General features: G+C 38.0%; 2 protein-coding genes across 2 annotated transcripts; one reads left to right on the top strand and one right to left on the bottom strand.

The window, feature by feature from the left end:
* The first annotated feature begins 6,531 nt into the window (after positions 1–6,531).
* On the top strand, positions 6,532–13,631 carry LOC114820392 (uncharacterized). The gene is made up of 7 exons (XM_029091008.2): positions 6,532–6,666; positions 11,279–11,803; positions 12,084–12,256; positions 12,468–12,552; positions 12,647–12,793; positions 12,993–13,165; positions 13,315–13,631. The coding sequence occupies exons 1-7, from the start codon at positions 6,664–6,666 to the stop codon at positions 13,439–13,441; spliced, it is 1,233 nt and encodes a 410-aa protein (XP_028946841.2). The 5' UTR covers positions 6,532–6,663; the 3' UTR covers positions 13,442–13,631.
* On the bottom strand, positions 13,577–19,109 carry LOC103416732 (nuclear transport factor 2-like). Its single transcript, XM_029091423.2, has 10 exons — positions 18,912–19,109; positions 18,648–18,755; positions 18,418–18,552; positions 16,679–16,985; positions 15,935–16,197; positions 15,625–15,814; positions 15,116–15,240; positions 14,938–15,003; positions 14,656–14,737; positions 13,577–14,180 (listed from the first exon to the last, which is right to left on the bottom strand). The coding sequence occupies exons 2-10, from the start codon at positions 18,684–18,686 to the stop codon at positions 13,963–13,965; spliced, it is 1,425 nt and encodes a 474-aa protein (XP_028947256.2). The 5' UTR covers positions 18,687–18,755; positions 18,912–19,109; the 3' UTR covers positions 13,577–13,962.
* Positions 19,110–24,972: the final 5,863 nt, after the last annotated feature.

The raw sequence follows: 24,972 nt of genomic DNA, 5'->3' as shown, positions 1-24,972 counted from the left end.
CAAAAAAAAACCCTAAACTTTACAGCCTATACGAATCCAAGTTACCATTCATACTCAAACCAATCAATTCAATCATGCTCAAACTGATTATGTGTAATAGGTAAGAAAAAGTTATAAATTATGTTTGGCACATGTGTAATTAGCTCTAATTACATAAGAGTTTTTATATGAGTGAGGAATATGCATTTGGTCGTTTCTTAAAAACATTGTACCTAAGTCTTCTGTCCCCAATTCCTCACTCTTACACCTCAAATTCAGTATTTGTACTCCTAAGTTGTCCACAAAAAAGAAAGTTAAACCTACACGCAGATAATGTTACAAACTCAACAGTTAATATATTCTTTGTTCACACAACTTATAACACTAATTAAAAATAGTCAACCGCTAAATTCAGCACAATGTAACGAAACTTAAACAAAGGAATAGTATATGCTGTAGTAAAAGTCAATCAATAATAACTACTGCAGTTTCTCGAAAACTAATTCCTCAATGAAAATTTTTAACATTTTCATCATCTAAAAGATTTACTGCTTGATACATAGTTTCTTCTAATAGGCACAGAAACAGATTCAAAAGAAAATTTCTAGTTAAAACCTAAAAAGTTTTGCATCGAGGATTGTGGATTTACCGATGAAGCAGAAGATGGTGGAAAAACTCCTATGCTTCCTCTTTGTCCCCTTAAAATCTGATGAATAAATTGTAGCCTATAATTACCAAAACTTCTCAATTAATCAAGACATGTTCAAATTCACACTAAAATAATAATTGGTTCCGGACCCACTATTCATCAAAGTTCATGAATTATGACCCAGATTTCGAGATATTCATGTGAGGGTTTTCTTACATGCTTAATTTTCCGAGTATGAAAACTAAAAATCAAACACTGTCAGCAAAACGAATGCAAATTATACTATAAATGGTGGGAAATATTTTTTTATATATATAGAGAGAGAGAGAGAGACCCGATAGAAGCAGAAAGCGACAGTGATATTTGGAAGAACGAATATATACTATATATATAACTCCTTTTCTTTTTCCCAATTTATATTTACTTTTCCCTTCTCCTCCTTCAAGAGTCTCTTTACTTTCATGATTAACTTATACTGTAATTTTCTTCCATCCATGATAAAAAGTACTTCTAATGCTATTCTCCTTGTTGGCTCAAACCATGTGGTATATTCAATCCTTTTAGGCATATCTATTATGGTCGTCTAATAACCATTTCATTCTTACTTTTTAATTTTTACTTTTTGTGTTTGAAATATGAGGAGAATATTTGGGTAAAATAAGGGATGAAGAAGGATGGTGAGAGCAAGAAATAAAGAAGGATTGTAAACAACTTAAATAAAATGTTTTTACCCTTAATTTTGTGCAGTCCTTCTATTACATTTCTTCTTCTAGATTTCTACCATGTATTTCTTACTTCATCTGTAACACAAAAATGAAAACTAAAAACTAAAGATATGAAATGCTTATAAAATAGGCCATACATTTTCATGTCCTAGATAAAGTTCCATGTTAATGGCATTACTGACCGTAATCTTTTTGGGCATATAGACCGACATACTGGTGCGAGGTACGCTGGTTGGAACTCAAGGCATGCTCTGCTAGTTTTGGAGCAAGTTTTTGCCGAGGAACATGTATATATAGATCCTACCTGAGAGACTTCATATGAGGGATAATGCATTCAAAGACTTTAGTAATTCACTTTATAATGAGTTACATATTTGATATTTGTGTCAAATCCGTATGAGCAGTACTTGTAATTTTATGTGTGTGCGTTTGTGCGTATATTAACTAAAATCAAACTCAGGTTCAAGAAGATAGAGAATATACTGGAAGTCATTGCCAACGGAATTCGCAGAGGATTCACCTTATGACCCACCTAGTGCTGATGGAATCCCAACTGTGAACATCGTTAAAAGCAGCCTTCAGGTGAGTCTCATGAATTGCGGACCAAGCAATGAGATTTAAGATGTATTCAGATATCTCAACAAATTCGGTTCAACAAAAAAATATATTCCAACAGAAATAATATTCAACACACAAATTTAAAAACCCAATTGCCATAACAGATAATGCAATTATTAGATTGCAAGAGGAGAACAAGGTGAGTCTTGAAACTGCTAACTTGTTAATCATTTCATCAGAATCACACATATCTAGTACCTACCAAACCAAACAATTAACTAAAAAATCGAACAACAACAACAACCAAGCTTTATCCACTTGAGGTCGGCTTAATTGAAAAATCCTAAACTTGAAAATTTTAAACCCTAACTATTTGGAGTTTAGATTGCAGGCAACCAACCTCTACTTATATTCTGCCCGTTTGCTTTCAAGTTGCAGGCTTTTGGTGGACTGGGCAATCCTGATGGAAAGACTCGTTTGCGTTCATGACAAAAACAGTGCAACAAAACGTCCAAACATGCCTAAACAAACAAACCATAGCATAAATTAATGAAAGAAAATCAAATACATTACGTTTAGCAGATCGTTCATTGTTGAGGGCAGCTGACAATGCAACAAAGAAAATAACAACAACAACAACAACAACAATGACTTTTCCCACTAAGTAAGGTCGGCTATATGAATCCTAGAACGCCATTGCGCTCGGTTCTGTGTCACATCTTCCATTAGATCCAAGTACTTTAAGTCTTTTCTTAGAGTTTCTTCCAAAGTCTTCCTAGGTCTTCCTCTACCCCTTCGGCCCTGAACCTCTATCCCATAATCGTATCTTCTAACCAAAGCGTCAATAGGTCTTCGTATCATATGTCCAAACCATTGTAACCGATTTTTTCTCAACTTTCCTTCAATTTTAGCTACTCTTAGTTTACCTCGGATAACCTCATTCCTAATCTTATCTTTTCTCATGTGCCCACACATCTAACGAAGCATTCTCATCTCCGCTACACCTATTTTATGTACGTGTTGATGCTTCATCACCCAACATTCCATGCCATAAAGCATTGTCAGCCTTATTACCATCCTATAAAAAATTTCCTTGAGCTTCAGTGGCATACGACGGCCACACAACACGCTGGATGCATTCTTCCACTTCATCCATCCAGCTTGTATTCTATGGTTGAGGTCTCCATCCAATTCTCCGTTCTTTTGCAAGATAGATCCTAGATAGTGAAAACGGTCGCTCTTTGGTACTTCCTGGTCTCCAATCCTCACCCCTAACTCATTTGAGCCTCTGTTTGCACTGAACTTGCACTCCAAATACTATGCCTTTAATCAACTTAGGCAAAGACCTTTAGATTCCAACATTTTCTCCAAAGGTTAAGCTTCGCATTTACTCCTTCCTGAGTTTCATCTATCAACACTATATGGTCTGCGAAAAGCATACACCAAGGAATATCATCTTGAATATGTCCCGTTAACTCATTCATTACCAATGCAAAAAGGTAAGGACTTAAAGATGAGCCTTGATGTAACCTTATAGTTATAGGGAAGCTTTCGATTTTTCCCTCATGAGTTCTTACGGAAGTCCTTACTCCATCATACATATCCTTTATAGTTTGGATATATGCTACTCGTACTATTTTCTTTTTTAAAATCCTCCAAAAAATATCTCTTGGGACTCTATCATACGCTTTTTCCAAATCTATAAAGACCATATACATATCATTTTTCATATCTCTATATCTTTCCATCGATCTTCGTAAGAGATAGATTGCCTCCATGGTAGAGCACCCTGGCATGAACCCGAATTGGTTATCCGAGACCCGTGTCTCTTGCCTCAGTCTATGATCAATTACTCTCTCCCAGAGCTTTATTGTAGGACTCATTAACTTAATACTCCTATAGTTCATGCAATTTTGTACGTCGCCCTTATTCTTGTAGATAGGCACCAAAGTGCTCTTTCGCCACTTATTTGGCATCTTCTTCGTTTTCAAAATCCTATTGAAAGGGTCTATGAGCCATCCTATACTCGTCTCTCCCAAGACTTTCCACACTTCGATCGGTATATCATATGGCCCCACTGCTTTTCTATGCTTATTCTTTTTCAAAACTACAACCACTTGTACCTTCCTAATTCGGCGGTAAAATGAGTAGTTTCTATACTCTTCTAAATTACTTAACTCCCCTAAAGAAGTACTCCTTTCATGTCCTTCATTGAAAAGATTATGAAAATAACCTCTCTATTTGTCTTTGACTGCATTCTCTGCAGCAAGAACATTTCCATTCTCATCCTTGATGCACCTTACTTAGTTTAGGTCCCTTGTCTTCTTTTCCCTTGCTCTAGCTAGTTTATAAATATCCAACTCTCCTTCTTTGGTATCTAGTCGCTTATACATATCGTCAAAAGTCGCTAGCTTAGCTTCTCTCACAGCTTTCTTTGCCTCCTTCGCTATTCTATACATTTCACCATTTTCATTGGTCCTATCTTTGTATAAGGCTTTACAACTTTCCTTCTTAGCATAACCTTTGTCTGTACCTCCTCCTTCCACCACCAAGATTTCTTTTGGTGTGGAGCAAAGCCCTTGGACTCTCCTAATACCCCTTTTGCTACTTTTTGGATACAACTAGCCATGGAATCCCACATTTGGCTAGCTTCCCCCTCTCTATCCCAAACGCATTGGGTGATTACTTTCTCTTTGAAAATGGCTTGTTTTTCTCCTTTTAGATTGCACCACTAGTCCTTGGGCACTTCAAGGTCTTGTTCTTTTTTCTCTCTCTTTTGATATGTACATCTATCACCAACAAGTGATGTTGATTAGCCAAGTTCTCTCCCCATATAACTTTGCACTCCTTACAAGTTATATGATCCCCTTCCACATTAGAAGAAAATCTATTTGTGTTTTTGACGACCCACTTTTGAAGGTGATCACATTTTCTTCTCTCTTCGTTTTCGTTGGCTAAAAAGAGATCGTATGCCATTCTTAAAGAAAATCTATCTGTGAAAAAAATTAACAAAAACTAGAATTTTAAGAAGAAAAAAAAATGATGTTATTTTCTCTTGTAAGGGACCACACCAGTATCTGATTCAATCGAGGAATTTTTTTTTCTTCTTTCTTTTTTTTTCGTTTTTTAAACTTCTGGGTTTTTCTGGGCTTTTTCTGCTCGACGATGGCGCCAACATCGGCTTTTATGGAGATTCTAAGACGACCCACGATAGTGGAGGTGTTGGGCGAGTTGATGATGTTCATAACCCCTATGTGGATTGTTGTGATTGTTATTGGGGGTTTTGTTGGGTGGGCGTGGAAGCCCAAATGAGTGAGCTTGGTTGGCCAAGAGCTGTGCAGAAATCAAACGATATTGGCGAGGATTTTCAAGATTCCAAATGTAAGGAAGAGAGAAAAAATCTACCTTTGGGGGTGTCTAAGTGGTGGCAGTGGCTACTGGAATTGAGAGAGAACCGAAGAGATTTTTGGTTCCTGGTTTTTTTGAGAGAGATAGAGAGAGAGAGAGAGAGACCGAGAGATATGTACTAGAAACCAAAGCCAAAGCACCCACGGATGAAAGACACGTAGAACCAGAAGGGCATAAGCGTCATTTCATTGTAGAAAAGCTGAAACAAAACATAGAGAGGAAAAAAATTGGAGGGCATTTCCATCCATGCACTATAGATCAATAGTGCCAACCCAAAACTGGGTTGTAGTATATATAATTTCAAATTGTTTGAAGACCTACTTTACTTACATATATTGATGGAATCATGTGCATCTTGCTGCCTATTGGGTTTTGATACTAGGAAATGATTTTGACACGCATGTTTATTTCATGTTTATTTCAAATGCACACTCTTGTTTATTTGCCTCTGAATTTAATAAAACATGAACCGTTTTAAATAGGGATGTGCATAAAAAGAAACGGTGCAAAAATCATTTCCATTGATATTGGAATCAGGATCGAGACCAAACTGAAATGTTGTTTCTTTCTTTATGCCGAAAGTCACATGTTCTTTCTTCCTTTGGATGAACAAGAAATGAAGGTATATAAATTATAGAATGCTACATAAACAAAAAGGGAGTCACAATTTCACATACATATGATATTGTTTCCAAAACCAAGCGGGTACAGCCAGCTGCTTTGACATGTTCCTTGCATATTTGGGCATAACCGGTTGATTAGGGCAGTGTACTCTCTTTTGCACTCAAGTTCGAATCTCTCCTCGTAATATAGATTAGATTAAATAGAATACGGCTTGCATAAAGAAAAGGCTACATGTACATTTGGTTATTAGCAAGGGCAACTGAACATGATCTGTTACTCACATGAGGGGCTCTGATTAAATTCAATATTGTTTTAAATTTACAAGTCAAAGGCACAAAAATTGTAGATCTTAAGCAAGTAAAAGAATATAGTTTAATAAAGCTTGTTGAATGTACCTCAGAAGCTTTTCAACCCGCCACTAAAACATGCAACTCTTCTTCTCCAAACTCTTATTCGGCTTCCGGGTTCACAGAATTCAATCAAGAATCCGAAAGTTTGGACTTCGAAGCCATTCAGCGAACTCAGTCTGACAGAAACTTAGAAGAAACTGATAAGGATAAAATAGTACCTCATTGTAATGGTAACTCATAATAGTTACTATTTCAGTTAGATAGTTACTGTAGGGAATTTATTTTGTTTTTACCCAAAGTGTAACTATATATACATGTGTAATATTAATTTGAGAATTAATGAGAAATAATCAGAAACATTATTCTCAATATGGTATCCTCCGCTAGAAGTCTACTGACTTTGATCCTTTAGCTTTCTCAGTACCCAAACACCTATTTTCTTCTTATTTTCTCAATGCCCAAACATATCTCTTCCGCTCTTTTCTTCTCTGATCTTGCGCATTCATGGCGGCAAATTCCTCCCATTCTTCTTCTCCGGTGATCGCGCAACCTACTTCTTCTCCTCAGGATGCTCCACCTCTTTCTTCCTCTCAGATCTCGATCAACTCCATCACGGTCCACAACATTGGCAGCATGGTCCAAATGAAGCTCAAACGCCACAATTATCTCGTCTGGAAGTCTCTCTTTGATCCGATCTTCCACCGCTACAAGCTCGCTGGAATTGTTGATGGATCTGAACCTGCACCGCCTCAATTTCTCTGTGATTCTTCCGGAAATTTCACTTCTACTCCTAATCCTACCTTCGAGTTATGGTATGAGAAAGATCAAAATATCATCATCTGGATTAACTCTACCCTATCTGAGGATTTAATTCCTTTCACCGTCGGTGTCAAATCTGCTCGAGAGTTATGGCAGAATCTTGAACGGCGATTTGATGGTGTCTCGCGTTCTCACATTCATCAACTTTGATCAAATCTTCAATCTATGACCAAAGGCAGTTCATCTATCTCTGAGTATCTCCAGCGAATCAAGGAAGTCACCGATGCTCTCGCGGCTGCTGGCGCGCCTGTCGATGATCGTGATCTTCTTCTGATAATTCTCAATGGACTTCCTGATGATTATGATTCGTTTGTTGACTCTGTGCAATTCCGTCTTGTTGATACCTCTGTTGATGATCTTCATGGTTTCTTGCTCAGTAAAGAAATGGCCCTTGCAAGAAAGAAGCATACAACAGACTCCTCTGTTGAACCTTTTCAAGCGTTTCATGTCCAACCATCATCCACCAATGCTCCTCCATTGCTACCTAAGTCGCCTATTCCCCCTCAACTGCAAGCCTACCATGCTCATCCTCAGCAGTTCTATAATTCTCAGAATCAACGCAATTCTCAGCGATTTACCAACAATCAGCGTCCCTACAATAACAACAATCGCCATCGCTTCCCTCGCTCCACCAACAATTCACAGAATCATGGTGGTAATCATGGCGGACATCGTTTTTACAATAATTTTAAGCCTAATCCATGTCAAATCTGTGAAGATCCCAGCCATCAAGCCATTGATTGCAGCAATCGTATGAATCCTAATTTTCACGGTCGTGTTCCTCCTGCTAAGCTTGCAATGTATGCAGCTCCTCCAGTTAGTTCCTCTCATCCATGGCTTCTTGACTCTGGTGCAAGTTCCTACATGACCAACAATATTCAGAATTTGCAGACTCTGCAACCCTATCAAGGTCCTGACAAGGTTTATATTAGCGATGGCCAAGGTTTGCACATTCATCACTCTGGATCTTCTTTACTTAAAACTCCTGATGCTACCTTTCAATTAAAGAATGTTTTACATGTTCCTCAATTGAAACATGATATGCTCTCTGCAAATATGCTTTCTTTGGATAATTGGTGTTCTATAACTCTAAATCCTTTTGACTTTAATGTCAAGGATCTTACTACGAGGAAGATGCTTTTTAGAGGTCCTGTTCGCCAAGGTCTCTATCCCTTCTATGCATCTCCTCATTCTTCCCGCAAGTATCTTGCTACTACTGCAATAAGGACTTCTTCTCAAATTTGGCACCAACGCTTGGGACACCCGACGATCAAGACTTTTAGAACTGTTATCTCTAAGTCTTCTCTGCCTATTACTACTTCTGTTGATAAGTTGTTTTGTTCAGATTGTATTTTGGGCAAGTGTGCAAAATTGCCATTTCATGATTCTGTTAGTCTCACATCTAGACCACTAGAACTTGTTCATGCTGATGTTTGGGGACCAGCATCATTGTTATCTGTCAGTGTTTCCAAGTTCAATGTTCTTTTTGTAGATGACTTCACCAAATATACTTGGTTGTATCCTCTCAAGAATAAATCAGATGTCTTTGTTACATTTGTTCAATTTCAAGCTTTGGTTGAAAATAACTCTGGTTTCAAGATTGGTACTTTGAGAACCGACTCGGGGGGTGAATTTCTCAGCTCTTCTTTTCATCAACATCTTACTTCTTGTGGTATTCAACATCATCTCAGTTGTCCACACACTCCCCAACAAAACGGTTGTGCCGAAAGAAAGCACCGACATGTTGTTGAAACTGCCCGAACCTTATTGATAGCTTCTAAGGTGCCTCATAAATTTTGGGTTGAAGCTTTTCTCACTGCCACTTACCTCATCAATAGGTTGCCACCTCCTTCAAAACCATCTCCATGGGAACAATTTTTTCGAAAGCATCCTGATTACAATCAACTCAGGGTTTTTGGTTGTAGCTGCTACCCTTGGTTAAAACCCTATATCACCTCTAAATTAGATGCCAAGAGTAAACCTTGTGTCTTCCTCAGTTACAGTTTGATCCATAAAGGGTATAGATGCCTCGATCCCATCACAAATCGAGTCTACATCTCTAGACACGTCTATTTTGATGAGACCTCCTTTCCTTTTCACACACTTCCATCTTCCTCTCCTACTTCTCCTTGTGACTCATCCCCTTTTTCCTTGGTCTTTCCCCATCTCTACCTTACCGTGTCCTCCTCATGCCCTGCTACTCCTACATCCCAAGTCTCTGCCTCTCCCATACTTCCAACCCCACCTCTACACCCTGCATCATCTTTGCCAAACCCTGCACCATCTTTTCCACCTAACCCTGCACCATCTTTTCAACCTGCACCTGCACCCCTATCTTCTCTACCTATCTCTTCCATTCATCCTATGCAAACTAGGTCTAAGTCAGGGATTTTCAAACCCAAAGCTTACACAGCTACAAAACATCATCTACCCTCCCACATTGACAGTGAATATGTTCCCTCGACCTATCTTCAGGCATCTAAGTACCCTCATTGGCGAGCAGCCATGCAAGATGAATTTAATGCTCTGCAGACTACAGGAACCTGGAATCTTGTTCCTTCTTCTCCTTCTCACAACTTAGTCGACTGCAAGTGGGTTTTCCGCATTAAACGTAAACCTGATGGTTCTGTGGATCGTTATAAAGCCCGTCTGGTGGCTAAAGGTTACAATCAACATGAAGGCATTGACTTCAGTGATACTTTCTATCCAGTGGCAAAACCTGTGACCATCCGGATCCTTCTTACCTTGGTAGTTCAGTCCAGTTGGTTCTTACATCAGTTGGATGTCAGCAATGCTTTTCTTCACGGTTCTTTAAAAGAAAATATGTATATGACTCAGCCTTCTGGATTTGTTGATCAAGAGAATCCCAACTATGTGTGTCATTTGCAGAAATCTCTCTATGGTCTTAAACAAGCCCCTCGGGCTTGATTTGAGAAACTTCAAACTGCACTCTTATCACTGGGATTTCGAACATCACAATCTGATCATAGTTTATTCATACTTCATCAGCCTGTTCTTGTTTTGGTTCTGGTCTATGTTGATGATATAATTGTTATTGGCCCTTCTTCCACTCATTGTAATGATGTTATTTCAAAGCTCAGTGCTCAGTTTCCGGTCAAGGATTTAGGTGATCTACATTATTTTCTTGGCCTTGAAGTACAGAGATCTTCATTAGGTATCTTCATTCATCAATCCAAATATATTCTGGATTTACTCAAACGATCACATATGGATTGAGCTAAGCCTTGTCTTACACCCCTTGGTTCTACTAAGCTCGATCTTTCTGGACCTTTCCTCTCTGATCCTGCAGAGTACCGATCAATTGTCGGGGCTCTCCAATACTTAACTTGGACCCTGCCGGACTTATCCTTTGCTGTTAATTTGGTGTGCCAGTTCATGCATTCAGCCAGAGAGCAACATTTTCAGGCCGTCAAACGGATTTTACGATACTTAAAAGGTACACTTGGTCTTGGTTTGTGGTTTCCAAAATCCTCCTCTTCTCTGATCCTTAAAGCCTTTTCTGATGCTGACTGGGCGGGTTGCCCATGGGATCAACGATCTACAGGCGGGTTTTGTATTTTTCTTGGTCCATCTCTCATTAGTTGGTCTGCAAAGAAGCAACACACAGTTGCTAGATCCTCTACTGAGGCTGAGTACCGCTCCTTAGCTCATACTGCAGCTGAACTCACTTGGATCTGTCAATTATTCACTGATATTGGTTTCCAGTTACCTATCATTCCTCAGATTTGGTGTGACAATGTTTCTGCTATTGCCTTAGCATCAAATCCTGTCTTTCATGCTAGTACTAAGCATGTCGAAATTGATTATCACTATATTCGTGAGCTAGTTTTAGCCCACTTGATCCGAGTTCAGTTTGTTTGCAGTGCTGATCAACTTGCGGACCTCTTTACCAAGTCTCTTCCTCGACAAAGATTTCTTCATCTTCGGTCCAAGCTTTCTCTTCAATCCTCTCCGTTTAGCTTGAGGGGGTGTGATAAGGATAAAGTAGTACCTCATTGTAATGGTAACTCATAATAGTTAATATTTCAGTTAGATAGTTACTGTAGGGAATTTATTTTGTTTTTACCCAAAGTGTAACTATATATACATGTGTAATATTAATTTGAGAATTAATGAGAAAGAATCAGAAACATTATTCTCAATAGAAACTACTAGTCTATAGTTGTTGTGACATGGAAGATTTAAGGAATTCAGTTGCACCATTAAAGTCTTCATATAAACATGATCACGACTCAATGCTGGAAACAGCTCCTTCTTTTTCGATATTTAACGAAGCAAGTGAGTTTCGTGATGAAATGATTCTGAGGCAGGATTCGAAACAAGAACCACTAGGGAGGACTACTAAAGTAGGAGATAGCATAGACGTGACCTGGAGTGGAGGCTTCAGCTTTGAGAAGATGGGATGGATTGAGGAGAAAGAGGAAGAGGAAGATTTGAAGGCGATCGGGACTTTGCGCATTGATGAAGTAAAAGGACCTGCCAGTCCTCCCTTGTGTCTTGCAACAGGGCTTGGGGTTGGTGGTGCTGGTTATGGTTGTGATGCTTGGGATAATGATTTAACTACGGAAAATGTCGATGAGAGCGACAATCCCGAAGAGTATTATAAGAGGATGGTTGATGAATATCCCTGCCACCCTTTGTTCCTCAGGAAGTATGGTCAAGCTTTAGAGGTAAGATTTCTTTGTTCAAAGACGTCTTCTTTTTTCCTCTGTTGTTTTCCCTATTTTGGTTGTTCTTAAATTTGTGATTAGGGCTATATTTAGAATTAGGAGAAGGTAAAACTGATAGAGGTATCCAAATTTCAGTTTCAATAGGTAAATTCAAATCTGCGTGTTCATATCTGCACTCGATTGTGATTGTCGTGGGCAAGGTCTAACCCTTTGTTATTTGTTACAGAACAAAGCTTGATTTCTAATTCCTGTGTAATGTGAATCAACCCTTTCATGGCAGGCTAAGGGAGATTTCGATGGAGCTGAAGATTTCTATTTCCGTGCTACACTAGCGAATCCTGGAGATGGTGAGGCTTTATGTCAATATGCTAAGCTGGTTTGGCAGCTTCAACGTGACCAAGATAAAGCCGTGAGTTACTTTGAACGTGCAGCTCAGGCTAGTCCTCACGACATGTATCGTTTTATTGATTAAATCTTTCTCCAAAGAAAACAGAAATCTACTTTCACACCAAAAAAATCTGGACTGTACTTGCTGAAGCAGTTAGATTTTGTACAAATCCGCGTACAATTTGTCCAAGTGATGCACAGTAAAAAGATCTTGACCAGATTGCAGATTAGGCTGTTTAGCACATCTGAGTGTTAATAATTTGTTTCTGGATTGCAGCAATATTCTTGCAGCATATGCTAGTTTTCTTTGGGAAATAGAGGATGACTCGGAAGAAGATGAAGCATGTCGTGGTCAGATTGAGGTGCTTTATTGGTCTTTTTATTTTCTGGTTGAAGATATGATGGCATTTGAGAATGCTTACGTTACTGTAAATGATCCAATGCCCTGTGGAACAGATTCAGGATGTCACGGGCGATGGTGTGCCTGATACGGCAGCAGCTGGCTCAAGGAGTGACGACCCTGAGGAGAATTACAAGATGATGATTGAAGAGAACCCCAACAACGCTTTGTTGCTAAGAAATTATGCTCAGTTCTTGTGGCGGGTGAGAAACGTGCATTCTGCTCTCTTATCATTCGGTTTTTTTTTATAAAACCTCAACTTACGAAAAGTATGAAGCTACTGCAGATATGATTTCCCCAATTGTTATTGATTTATTTCAGTTTGATTTTGTGATTGACCGATTGGAGATGATCTCATTGCTTTCTTTCATACTTGTGTAACTTTATCGTGACTGCTTACAGTCCAAGGGAGACCTTCAAGGTGCAGAAGAGTACTATTTGCAGGCGATACTAGCTGATCCTGGGGGCGGTGAAATCATGGCTCAATATGCAACACTGGAATGGGAACCTCATCACGACAGTAAGAGGGCACTGTCGTACTTTGAGCGAGCAGCTCAAACTAATCCCGAAGATAGGTACATACGGAAATTCTAATGAATGATCTTTCTTATTCTCTTTTCAACCTGGAAACATTGTCTTGAAAATGTGCTTCTGTATTCTGTACTAATGTAGCTTCATTGACCGGATTAAATGACCTGTTAACATTTGGTTCCATTGTTTTTAGCTATATGCTTGCGGCGTATGCTCATGTCCTCTGGGACCATGAAGAAGAAGATGAGGACAGCGTAACGCAAGCTCATGTCCAAGCGCCTCTTGTACAAGGAGGAGCCCAGAGCGTTGGAAACGCCTGAATTGCTAACACAGATTGCCGGATTGATGAATTCATATCTAATGCTTCATAGGATCAGAAGCTGTACACTCTTCTTGTTTTTGCAACCGAGAAATACAACATAAAAATCAAAGTAACTTCTGGGACAAAGTTTCAATTTCGTGCAGAATCTATGTATCAATTCATGCCAATGAAGCTACATACTACTAATAGTTGCTGGTCTTGCCTGGCGCCCCGCCTTGTGCTACTCTATTTGCGTGTAAGTGGCACCTTACCGCATTCTGCTTATCACAATTTTTGCACTTGAAGGAATGAATTTAAATTAACTGCATCAACAACAGTGACCACGGAGGATTTCGCAAAGAAAAAATGAGGTCAAAATTGCAAAAATCCAACGCCAAGAAACTCCTCAGAAAAATATGATGGATATGCCCAATACATCTAAAGCTAAACCGACTCTACGGAATACCAGTACGTAGTTTTTGCAACCAATTAAAGTTATCTGCTGACCCAAAACTTTCCTTCACTTGCTGTAAAATCATCTTAATTAGTGAACTCCGATGAATTTTGTCCGCTTCTTGATGATTGATAACCCGAGTTCCCTGTGTCTTGTCGAGGACTTGACCGATAGTAGCCATTTCCCCTCGGTCGACTGTACTCCTGGTCACCTCCATCATAGCCACCTCCCCTCCAAAAACCCCGCGAGCCAAAACGACCTCTCGGTGCCTCTGCTTGGTAGCTGCCCCTTCCTCTTCCCCTTCCTATTCAGACAACAATTCAATTGCAATAAGATTACAATAGCAACATATCTTTATGTAAAAGCCTGGACCGTAAGAGTTTGTTATACCATAACAATTTGATCAGAAACAAAGCTCAAATATCTCTATAGCTACCGCAGTAGGCAGCCAAATTTGACTAAAACGAATTGTATCAGAGTTTCTTTCGCCAGATAACTAGAACAGGAAAGTGGATGACGCTAAGAACATTGCTAATTGCCAACTATTAAATACAGAAGCCATAGATGTTGAAATGAGACCACTATGAAATCATTATAAAATTGCCACAAAATATAATGATGTCACAAATATCACATGCACGGGCAAAAGAAACAGGGCAATCATTAAAATACCTAATTGTTGAACACTGCAATATTTTCAATTCAATGGTCCAGATAGTAAGAGAGAACCGATTACAGAATTTTAATAAGACAACAGAATACTAATATAGAAAGCATACTTCCCACTCGAGACGGGATGTTGCTGTTTGGTCTCCGCTCTTCAATGTATACTTGTCGTCCAGCAATCTGAACACTACCAGCCTATATAACAAAATAAAAACAAGAAAAAATCAAATAAAGATTCAGCAAGCAGACTTGTAGGAGGAAAGCAACTAAAAAGTTAAGAATCCATCTCCAACATTAAATTCAATTGGCATTGCAAGGAAATTTTGGTAGAATCTTCTATCAAAATTCAAATTTCGCAAATAGCACTCATTGTATTAATGGTTTCATGAGTGGACCTTGACGGCATTCTGCACACCGGTAATATCTTCAAATTCAACAAACGCATAGCAAACACCAACATCCTGCACAACAGTGAAATACTTTATAGCTTAATAATTTCAGACTGATATATAATGATAGATCTGGAGAGGAACCTAAGGTAATAAAAGAATGCAAAAAGCTAGGAGCATGAACCTTGCGACTTCTAATAACCACTCCTTCAGGCTGCTTGAGTTTTCCAAAATTCACAAATTCCTCCTCAACTTCAGACGGGGAAACAGTAGTCGGCAAGTTTCTTACATAAACAGACTTTATTTCGCCTAAAAAGTCTCATAGAAGAAAAAAAAAAGATTAATTAAATAAAACTGTTGAAGTCCGTTTCAAACTGCAGATCTGTTGATTTATTAGAGCGGACAAGAGAACAAAAAAAGGTCGTACCCAGTGCACAAGGCTCCCGCTTTACGCAGGGTCTGGGAGAGGTGAATGTCGGCTAGCCTTACCCCCATTTTATGGAGAGGCTGCTCCCAAGTCTCGAACCCGAGACCTACCGCTCATGGGCGAAGGCACTTGCCATTGCACCAAGTGCGACCTCTTGGACAAGAGAACAAAACTAAGAAAAAATAAAAAAGACAGGAATTTAATAAAACTGAAAATTTTAAGCAATTATTCTCAAAGAACTCATTAAAATAAGCACAAGAGTTCACCTTCATCTTCTGGGGCAGCAACTTCATCTGCTGTCTCTTCTACAGGCCCTTCAAATGTATTAGATGGTGAAATGGGCTGCTGAGCAGAGGACTGAGGATAGTGATTCCACTCTGAAGCCATTGGTGCACTTTTGTTAGATGAATGGTGGGGAGTTACAGAAGGCACAGGTTGTCCTTTAGCAACGCGTAACTACCAAAAAAAATCAAGCAGACGAGTGGGCACACACAAATGAGCATAACCTTCTATACATACATACGTATGTGTTTTTGGGAAAAATAAAATAAAATTAGATACAGTATCAGTGCGTACTATAGAAGCATAGGTCTGCTTTTGGGGCTCTCCAATAGATTCCTCAACAGATGCATGCAGGTGATCTTGTACGGTATTCGGCGTGCTTTGAAGTGAACCATTTGATTGTTCTACAGCACCATCATCCAACAAGTTCTCAGTTTCAACAACTTGCTGCAACTGCTGCTCGGCAAAACCATAATGTTCAACTGGTCCATTTTCTTTGACAGCAGGAGCCACAAAGTCTCTTGTCTGAATTTCTTCACCCAGATAATAGTTAGCCACTGCAAAATCACCAGTTCCATCAATTAAACTACTAAAGAAAGACAGTTCTTTTATACATTGGAATGGTAATTATCAAACGACCAAATCAAAACAAGTTACTAAGAACTTCAGAAAATGCACTTAACTCCAAAAATTTCAAAAGAGCTTTTGAAATGGCACTGAAGGATGAGCCTTAAGGCCCTTAACCATGCATATATACAGTTTCAGATGAAGTAAAACATAACCATTCAACCACACATAAAGAAGAAACCAATAAACAACGCACTTGCTGATTATAGAATTGGTTTTGTTGTCATACATAAAATTCTTTCTTTTCAAATACGAAATTCTTTACATAAATGCAAAAATATAATCGAACAAATTCGACAACACCTTTTCTGGTAATAGTCACATCCTTTCTCCCAAAATTACCCAGACTTTACAATGCCTGCTGATAAAGGAATCCTTGAAATCAACGTAAATCATGAGGCATTACAATACCTGGATGCGGAATTGTAGCAGAAGCACTTAGCTTGGCATCGAGATTGTTTTGGGCTAATAAGACTGCTGGATGTTGATGAATCGGTTCCTCATCAACGAAGTGAAATATATCATTCAGCACGAAAAAACCTCTCTCCTGAGGTGCAAGGAAAAACGTTTGAGCAAATTTCCTCTTCCCAGTGAAAGTTTTCATTTCAAGGTAGCCTTCAACCAGCACAAGAACACCTCCATTCCAGGATTCCAAGGAATTTGCTTTGTTGATTTCAAATCCAGTCAGATTAAGTGACATAACAAGATCATGGATTTGCTGCAGTATACAAAGAAAGAAAGATAAACTTGAGTATCAAATAGACAGGAGTCAAGATATAAACTATGCGGACAAGTGGAATCAAATTTAATTTCTTGTAACTAGGAAATAATGACTGAACATTTCAAGCAATAATTGTCTAATGGACTGTGAGTGAGAGAGTATGGAAAATGTTGATAGATAGATGTCAAGGCCTATTACAACAACAGGTTAGTTTCAATTTAAACATTTTTATAGCTGTAAAAATGAAAGGGTTATCAACATGATTAACTAAAAGGCCACCCATAAAACTGCAAATTCAAGTGAATTTAAAACCAATGAACCCAAGGGAGTTCGGTTGGAGGGAACTAATCGCTGGGCCAGTCTGGCTGTGATTAATATCTATATTGAAGTGTGATTTTTGTAGAACTTGAATCAAACTATTAATGCCTTTATCGAAGGGTGATTTTTGTATCACTTGAATTAAAACAGCAGACTTATCAAAGCACTCCATGTGTTATGTTTCAAATAAAAATTCAAATTTGTGGCCCAAAAAAAAAAAGAAAGAATCAAGAACAGAGCAGGATACTACGAACTGCAATAGGCACTTGATAAATGTCCAGGTATATCATTTATACCTGGATAAATACAGTTATTAAGAATTTAAAACAATTTATGGTTTACTAGACAAGATTCCTGAACAAGAAATAAAATAAGAGAGATGCCGCAATATGAATGAATGTAATCAATTGTGAATAATGTCGCCATTGTTAAAACTGTAAACTCCAATTATACAATATGATTGTTTGTCCAGAAGTAGCACTTCCTGATATTTCTCATTAGGGGGTAACGCCTCACGAAATTAATGTAAGGACCACTTACAAGGTGCCCAACCTAATAAGTTCGGATTACAGTTTACAGTTTTGACAGAAATTAGGAAACAAAAATAGGAAGCGCAATGCTTAGACCAAATAGGCATACTTCTGGAAAAAATTGCCAGTTCTTATACCAAAATGGAAAGGTAATCTACAGCCAATATCCTTATACCAAATAGGCATACCTTTCCCAATTTAGTTGATCCACATAGAGGGACTGTACAAATTGCAAACTCCTCACTTGGGTACACCTCATAAAGACCTAACGAGGAGTAACGAAGATACGAAAAGAAAATGCAGCCTCTCACACACAATAAAATGAGGTAAACATCTCTTCTCACAGCTAGATACACAAATGTCTGCAACTAGTAGACTCAAACTCGGGAAACCATTCTGCCAACCCGGTACATATAGGTAACCCAAAATTACAAAAACCAATCAAACTACTTACTTGAATTGCTCCGAAAGACATGTAAAGAAGATATTCTGCTGTTATTTTGTAGAAAAAGTTGAAAACTTTAAGAGGAACTTAATAAGTTATGAAGAAGCACATGGCACCAAAATTGCCGAAAGAATACCTGCATTGCGACGGCGGTGGCTCTGGAATTCCCATCGGCACGAACCATAGTGCTGGCCTCGGAGTAGAACTGGTGCACGAAGTCCGGCTGCTGCTGAAGCACTTGGTAGTACTGTGTCACAAAGTACGTCCCAACCTACACCACCACAAGCACGACGGCGATTTCACCCTCAGCGGCGGCAGAGCAAGAGAGAATAACAGAGAGAGAAGAGAGAGAGTGAGAGAGAGAACCTGAGCAGCAGTGACGGGAAAGGCATAGGGGGTGGCCATATTTCGAAACCTCTAAAACCCTAAAACAGCAAAACCAAAAACTCTGGATCTGCAAACGCCCCCTCAAATCTGCACCGAAACCCCAAAAGATAAGATTTATACACAAATGGCATAAACGCACAGATATTTACAGAGAGAGAGAGGGATCTGTGAAAAGGTGGAGGCTTTAGATTTAGAGAGAGAAAGTGAGAATGAGGAGAGAGAGGGAGGGAGGGAGAAGGAGACCTTGAGATAGATTTGGGGGAGAGAGAGGGGTCGATCTTCTTCACTCACTGCGTTTTGCGGCTTTTGTTGGAAGACGTCACCACAGAAATTGGGGACACTCACCCCACGCGGCGCACGACCTTCCCTTTTGATACTCTTGCTAACTTGCGTCTGTGACATTTGCCATGTCCTCTTTTTGTATGAGAAAAAGGAAAGTCCATTTTTACCTTTTTAGAAAGAAAGAAATATTTAGAAAGGGAAAAGTTTGAATTTTTTTAATTTGTTTATTGCTTAGGTTTTGTCTTTTTTTATTTCTGTTTAACAATGGGGCTAATAACACGACAAAAGAGAAATTACAAAATAATGTTACCAAGTAAATAAATTTCAAGATATCGAATAATAATAAATTAATAATTGTTAATAAGAAGATGGAGTTTGCTCATAATAGGCAAGATCTAGAGGATGAAAGAGGCTCAAGTTGGCCAAATCATCAGCAACAGAATTTATCTCACTATAGATATGTTGAGTATTACATGATAAACAGTCTAAAGTTTTGATATATTTTTAACCGGTGTGACTTCATAGTTTTCTATAGTGGAATAGCAAGCTCATGTACAAAAGGTAAAGTAACTAGCAAGTAGTCTTGTAAATGTTTATCCCTAATTGATAATCGAACGATATAACTATCAATTATTATAGTCGATATGAGACAATCTGAAATAAAATATTATTGTGCTACATTGTCAATTTGATTCATTGATCATATAAATTATTATGTGAATGTAGTAATCAAGTTGACAATTTAGCAACACGTTATGACAAATAACAATCTATTGAACATTACTAGGTCATGAATTTGGTTTATTGATAATGTAAAGTCTTGTTTATTCTTAATTAAATGCATGACTCTAATTGACAATCTAGCAATATTGGATTACTAAATGAAAATACATTTTATAGTGAGACATTTAGCGCGTTAAAGTACATCCAATCATGCTATTTTTTATGGTTAAATTTGAACTCAAATGACTAGAAACTCGTTATTCCAAAATCAATGCATCTTTTTTATCCGTCAATATTAAAGTATGGATGAATGAGATGTATATCTATATATGGCAAAAATAATCGTACCACAAAGAATATCCGCTCAGAGAGTTGTTAAACAAAAAATTGAGTTACAGAATGCAGCAAGAAATGAAAAGGGAAGTCTCAATTAAATCGTTTATGTGATTGCATATGAATCATATACCTCAGCTAATTTACATGTTCCAATTAATTAACCCCTTATTCAAATATACACCAAATTTTATGAACGTTTTCCTTCGGCCAAGCTTACACGCAACGCAGTGCTCTTCCTTCTAGTTCCTGATGAGAATCCAAGAAATTAAACACAAGGATTAGTAGCCTACCCAAAAGTTGGACATAATGTACCTTCTGCTACGGAAAATGCCTGCATGAACGAGTCATTCATCGTTACAAGCAAATTGCAATTTGACATGTCAGCTACTTCTTCCTTTTTCTGTCTATTGGAGAAATGCTTGTCTAGGATGGTAACAGACTACGTTGTGTTACAAGTCAACACAAGCAGTCTCTCCTTATAAACAAGCACATGTCAAATTGTAATTTGTCCGACCCAATATGTAAAAGCGGGAATGACTTGCCCATCCATAGATGGATCTAAGAATGTGAGGAGATGGATTAGAAGAGTAGCATACAAATCCATTGAGAGATTCTAAGGCAGCGTCCATTTCTGATTTTGTTGAGTAGCATACGAATCCATAGCCACGGGACCTTCCTGTCTCGCCATCGTATAGAACCCTAGCTCCAACCACGGTTCCATGTTCTTGGAAAGCTTTTGTCAAACTCTCGGATGTGGCTGACCAGGATAAATTCCCAACGAAAAGCTTGTCCGAAAGGTTCACCCTCAAGGATCGCCCAGCAAATTCCTGAAATATTGTAATAAGGTCTGAGTAATGCTATTATATGTACCCACGGACATATAATTCAAGTTAATTCACGTGACGGACCTATTTTCTATTGCTACGAGAGATGGGACGAGTAAATGCGGAATTTGGAGGAAAGAGTGAAGTTTTCTTTATCATTGATGTTTGAAATCAGAAGGAGAGAGTCTTACGCGTCCGTCAAGATTTCGATGACCGCGTTACATTCTTCAATAGCGCTCATTGTCACAAATGCAAATCCTCTGCTTTTTCCAGTGTCCCTGTGATGCAGAACCTGTATACGATTCATCAGTAATAATTCCAAGTACGAAAGGCATAATCGGTAAAAAATTGCACAACTGAAACTTCTACCAAAACAAGGTGACAGTTTTGCTAGTTGATGAAGATTTATGCATAAGGAACAAGATAAGTTTTTTGAAGAGGTTTACAATATCTGTTTCTAGTTGGACAAACATGGCATTGTCTCGCTGGGTTTTGTAACATCTACTTAATCTAATGAACTGCGATTAATCCTTATCCTCAGAGAAATCGTGCACTCGTTGATCTAGCATCTGCAAAAGCTTTGTGTTCACAGCAACCTCCTCCTCACCTGAAACTTCACCGGCTGCCGCCTCTCCTCCTCCTCCTAATTCACTTAGCCCATTTTATATATGGACCCAAGTGAAATTTAATTAAGTCCAAGCCTAAAGCCATAACTAAATCCTAATGTTTTAAGGCTGGTATTAAGTTTTTTCTTCTCATCTCTTCCTCTATTCTTCTTTTGCGCCGCACCACTTTCCCATTTTCTTCACTTCTTCTCTTCTTCGTTTTTTCTTCAATTCTTCTCCTCATCCATTATTTCAATACGTAGCCTCCATCTCATAATATTCCAAACATGGATTTTCTTTCTTATAAGCTCTTGTTGATTTTTCTAATGCTTTACCAATATTAGAATTCATTTTATTTTATTTAAGAGATGTTGCAGGATGTAGTATTGTTAGTCATTAGTTAAATTTATATTTCTTGCTGGCATAGATTTGTGTATGTATGACATGCTCTAGCTCGTTATTGGGGTGAAGTAAAACTAGGGTGGGCATAAAAACCGGGAAAGTAAAAGATTAAAAAAAATATATATATATATATATAATTTTGGTTATAACCGTAAACTGGTATGAATCGACCGAAATCGTCGTGAACTGAACCTGACCGTTTTAGTAATAAATTTGAGCGAAATCATACCGAATCAAACCATTGAAATTTCTCAATTCCCATACAAGTTCTAGAGTGAAAGCGGGCCGAACCGCCCGTGCCCATCCCATAGTGTCCATCAAGAGTGTAAAGATTAAACCAAAAATGATCACGGGTCAACAAGGCCCAAGTGATTACAGGTCAAGCCTGGGTTCATATTCTTGCTTATTTGAGTTCCCGAGTAGTAGTCCGTTAAAGTCAAAGTAAATGGAGTATGCTCAGGCGAAACCTCTATCTACGACTCGCATCACTCTGCACAGCGGCGGCAACCGCAAAATCCCTTTCAAAAAACCAAATTGCAATGCCATCCACCAATCTCAAACCCCTCAACTCCAAAATCTCAACTTCATTGAGGGATGGCTCTGTCGAAGAAGCCCAGAAGCGGTTCGACAAAATGCCTCAAAAAATAAAAAATAAAATAAACACCGTCACCTGGAATGCCATGATTCGTGGCATGTAAGGTTTACTTGGTGAGCAAGATCAAACACCAAGTCATGCAAAAACACAAGTAATATGAGCTATGTATAAAGTAAGACTTAATTAGGGTTGTAACCGGATAACAACCATTTGGAGGGAAATATAAGGAACCAATTTGAATTTAAATGATGCAGTTAGAGTTCCTATGATAACTAACTGCAACTGCTCACTTAATGGGAGGAAGCAGGTATATATATAGAAATGCTTGGTCCCTCTTTTCGGTGATTAATCCTTGTTCCATGCTGTTTTGGTTTGTCCCATTGATAACCAGAGAATACTAAAGTGATCACAAAAGAAGAGAAGACTAATCATTACCCTAAGAACCGATTCATCCACTGTAGAACATGGTTGCAAATTCATGTTAGAGCTTCTGCTGCTCAAGCAATGATATAACTGAATTCTGCTGTTCAAGCGGTAGATTCTATAATTGTGCTATGTCTCTCAAGCGGTGATATAATTGTGCTCTGCCGCTCAAGCAAAATACGAACATTTTCTGTAAATTATTAGGGTTTATGCATGTTCATTTAATGCCCATGCATAGCATAAATTTGTTGGTAAGGTTTGATGGTTTCGGTCTTTAAAAGACTACTTTCAAAATGGGCAGTTCCAAGATGCGGTTATTTATTTGATCGGTCGATTGATCGCAATGTCTTCTCAAACAACACAGTGATTGCTGGGTTGATGCAGTGTGGGGATGTGGATGGTGCGAAAAAAAGTCTTTGAGAGGACGAATTTCAGAAATGTTGGTACTTGGAATTCAATGGTTTCTTGGGAGGATTGGTGAAGAGGTACGAGTGTTCGATGGGATGCCGTTGAAAGATGTGGTTTCTTCGAACTTGGTGGTTGGGGACCTTGGGAATATGGAGAGCTTGATTTGGCTGAAAAGTATTTTAAACAAATGAGTATTCGAGATTTGGCATCTTGGACTATAATGATTTCAGAGTTTTCTAGTGTAGGACATGTCGTTGATGCCCGAGAGCCCTTTGATGGAACACCTGTGAGGAATGTTCAGGCTTGGAATGCAATGATGACAGATAAAGTGTTACCCTTTTAGTGTACAACAATTAATCAAATCCAGTTGTCTTGCTAATTTCGAATTTGACCAATTTTTTTTTACGGATGATTTTTCAACAACGACTAAAAAAATGAAAGGGCTCATATTACTAAAATCAAACCCAAATTATGTTCACTTTCAAATAAAGTTATCTAAACAATCAAACAATACAAGAGAATTTATTGGTGCATAAAGAATTTTATTTTGAGTTATTTCATATAACACCTTAAGTTTTGATCTATTGATTTAAAATAAAAAGGTCGTACCCAGTGCACAAGGCTTCAGCTTTACGCGGGATCTGGGAGAGGTGAAATCAATGCTAGAAAATTCTTGTGTTATGTTATGTGTATATTTACACATCTCATTCCACTCTCAAACAAGTAAAATTTAGGGCAACACTTATCATTCAGTTATAATAATTTGGTAATGAATTTGCTATTTACGAGAATCGAATATAAAATCACTCACCAATAAATAAAGATGTATACCACTAAAACGTGATATTAGTGATCACCCTAATTTTGTATCATATCCTATTAACTTTATCTTCTGATAATTGTGAATTAGGGATTTTTGAGATTTGGACAAAATCAATCCTCATTTATCACAAAGTACTTGTTAAGCAAGGATTTTCCTTGTAAAATCGGTTAAGAATATTCATCTTTACCCTCAAAGTTCAAAGTTTGATTCCCTCACTTCATCAATCTGTCCTTGTATAATAATAAAAAAAATAACAAAAATCCAAGGAAAATAAAATCACACACTCTTCTTCTCTCATACACTCTTTTTACATTTAATTATCAAATTGAATAAAGTTAAATATAAATAACGATCATGATTAAATAAGAGTGTATAAGAAAAATTCAATAAGATTAAATATAAATAACGACCATAATTAATTAAGAGTGTATAAGAGGATAGGAGAGAAGAGAGTAAGCATGTATCAATTCTCATGATTTAATACTTTTCGGTAAGTTGGCCCCAAGAGGTTTAGCCTCCACATTAACAAAAGCTCTTTTCCAGATATCATGAAGCATTGTGTTCAGGCTCCCAACATTCAAAACATAAAATAAGGACCACCAATTTCTTGGACCCAACGATCTACCTTATACAAAAAGAAAAAGCCGATGAAAACTCTTATTAAATTCAAATAATCTACCTTACTTCTTCAATTTTTTGAGAAAGTACTTCTTCAATTAACTCAAGACATATAATGCACTCCTCAGTCAAACCGAAAACTTTCTTTCTTAAAACAAAAGAGGGAACACTTATTCTCCTTTCGAGATCGTTACTTTAATTTATACCATTTTGTTCTCATTCTCTTCAAACATTTAAATACTCCTTAAACTAAAGATAACAGTGT

This window comes from Malus domestica, chromosome 13, assembly GCF_042453785.1.
Source record: "Malus domestica chromosome 13, GDT2T_hap1".
Taxonomy (NCBI): Eukaryota; Viridiplantae; Streptophyta; class Magnoliopsida; order Rosales; family Rosaceae; genus Malus; species Malus domestica.
The sequence above is the reverse complement of the archived record's forward strand: the minus strand, read 5'-3'. Positions and strand labels throughout refer to the sequence as shown.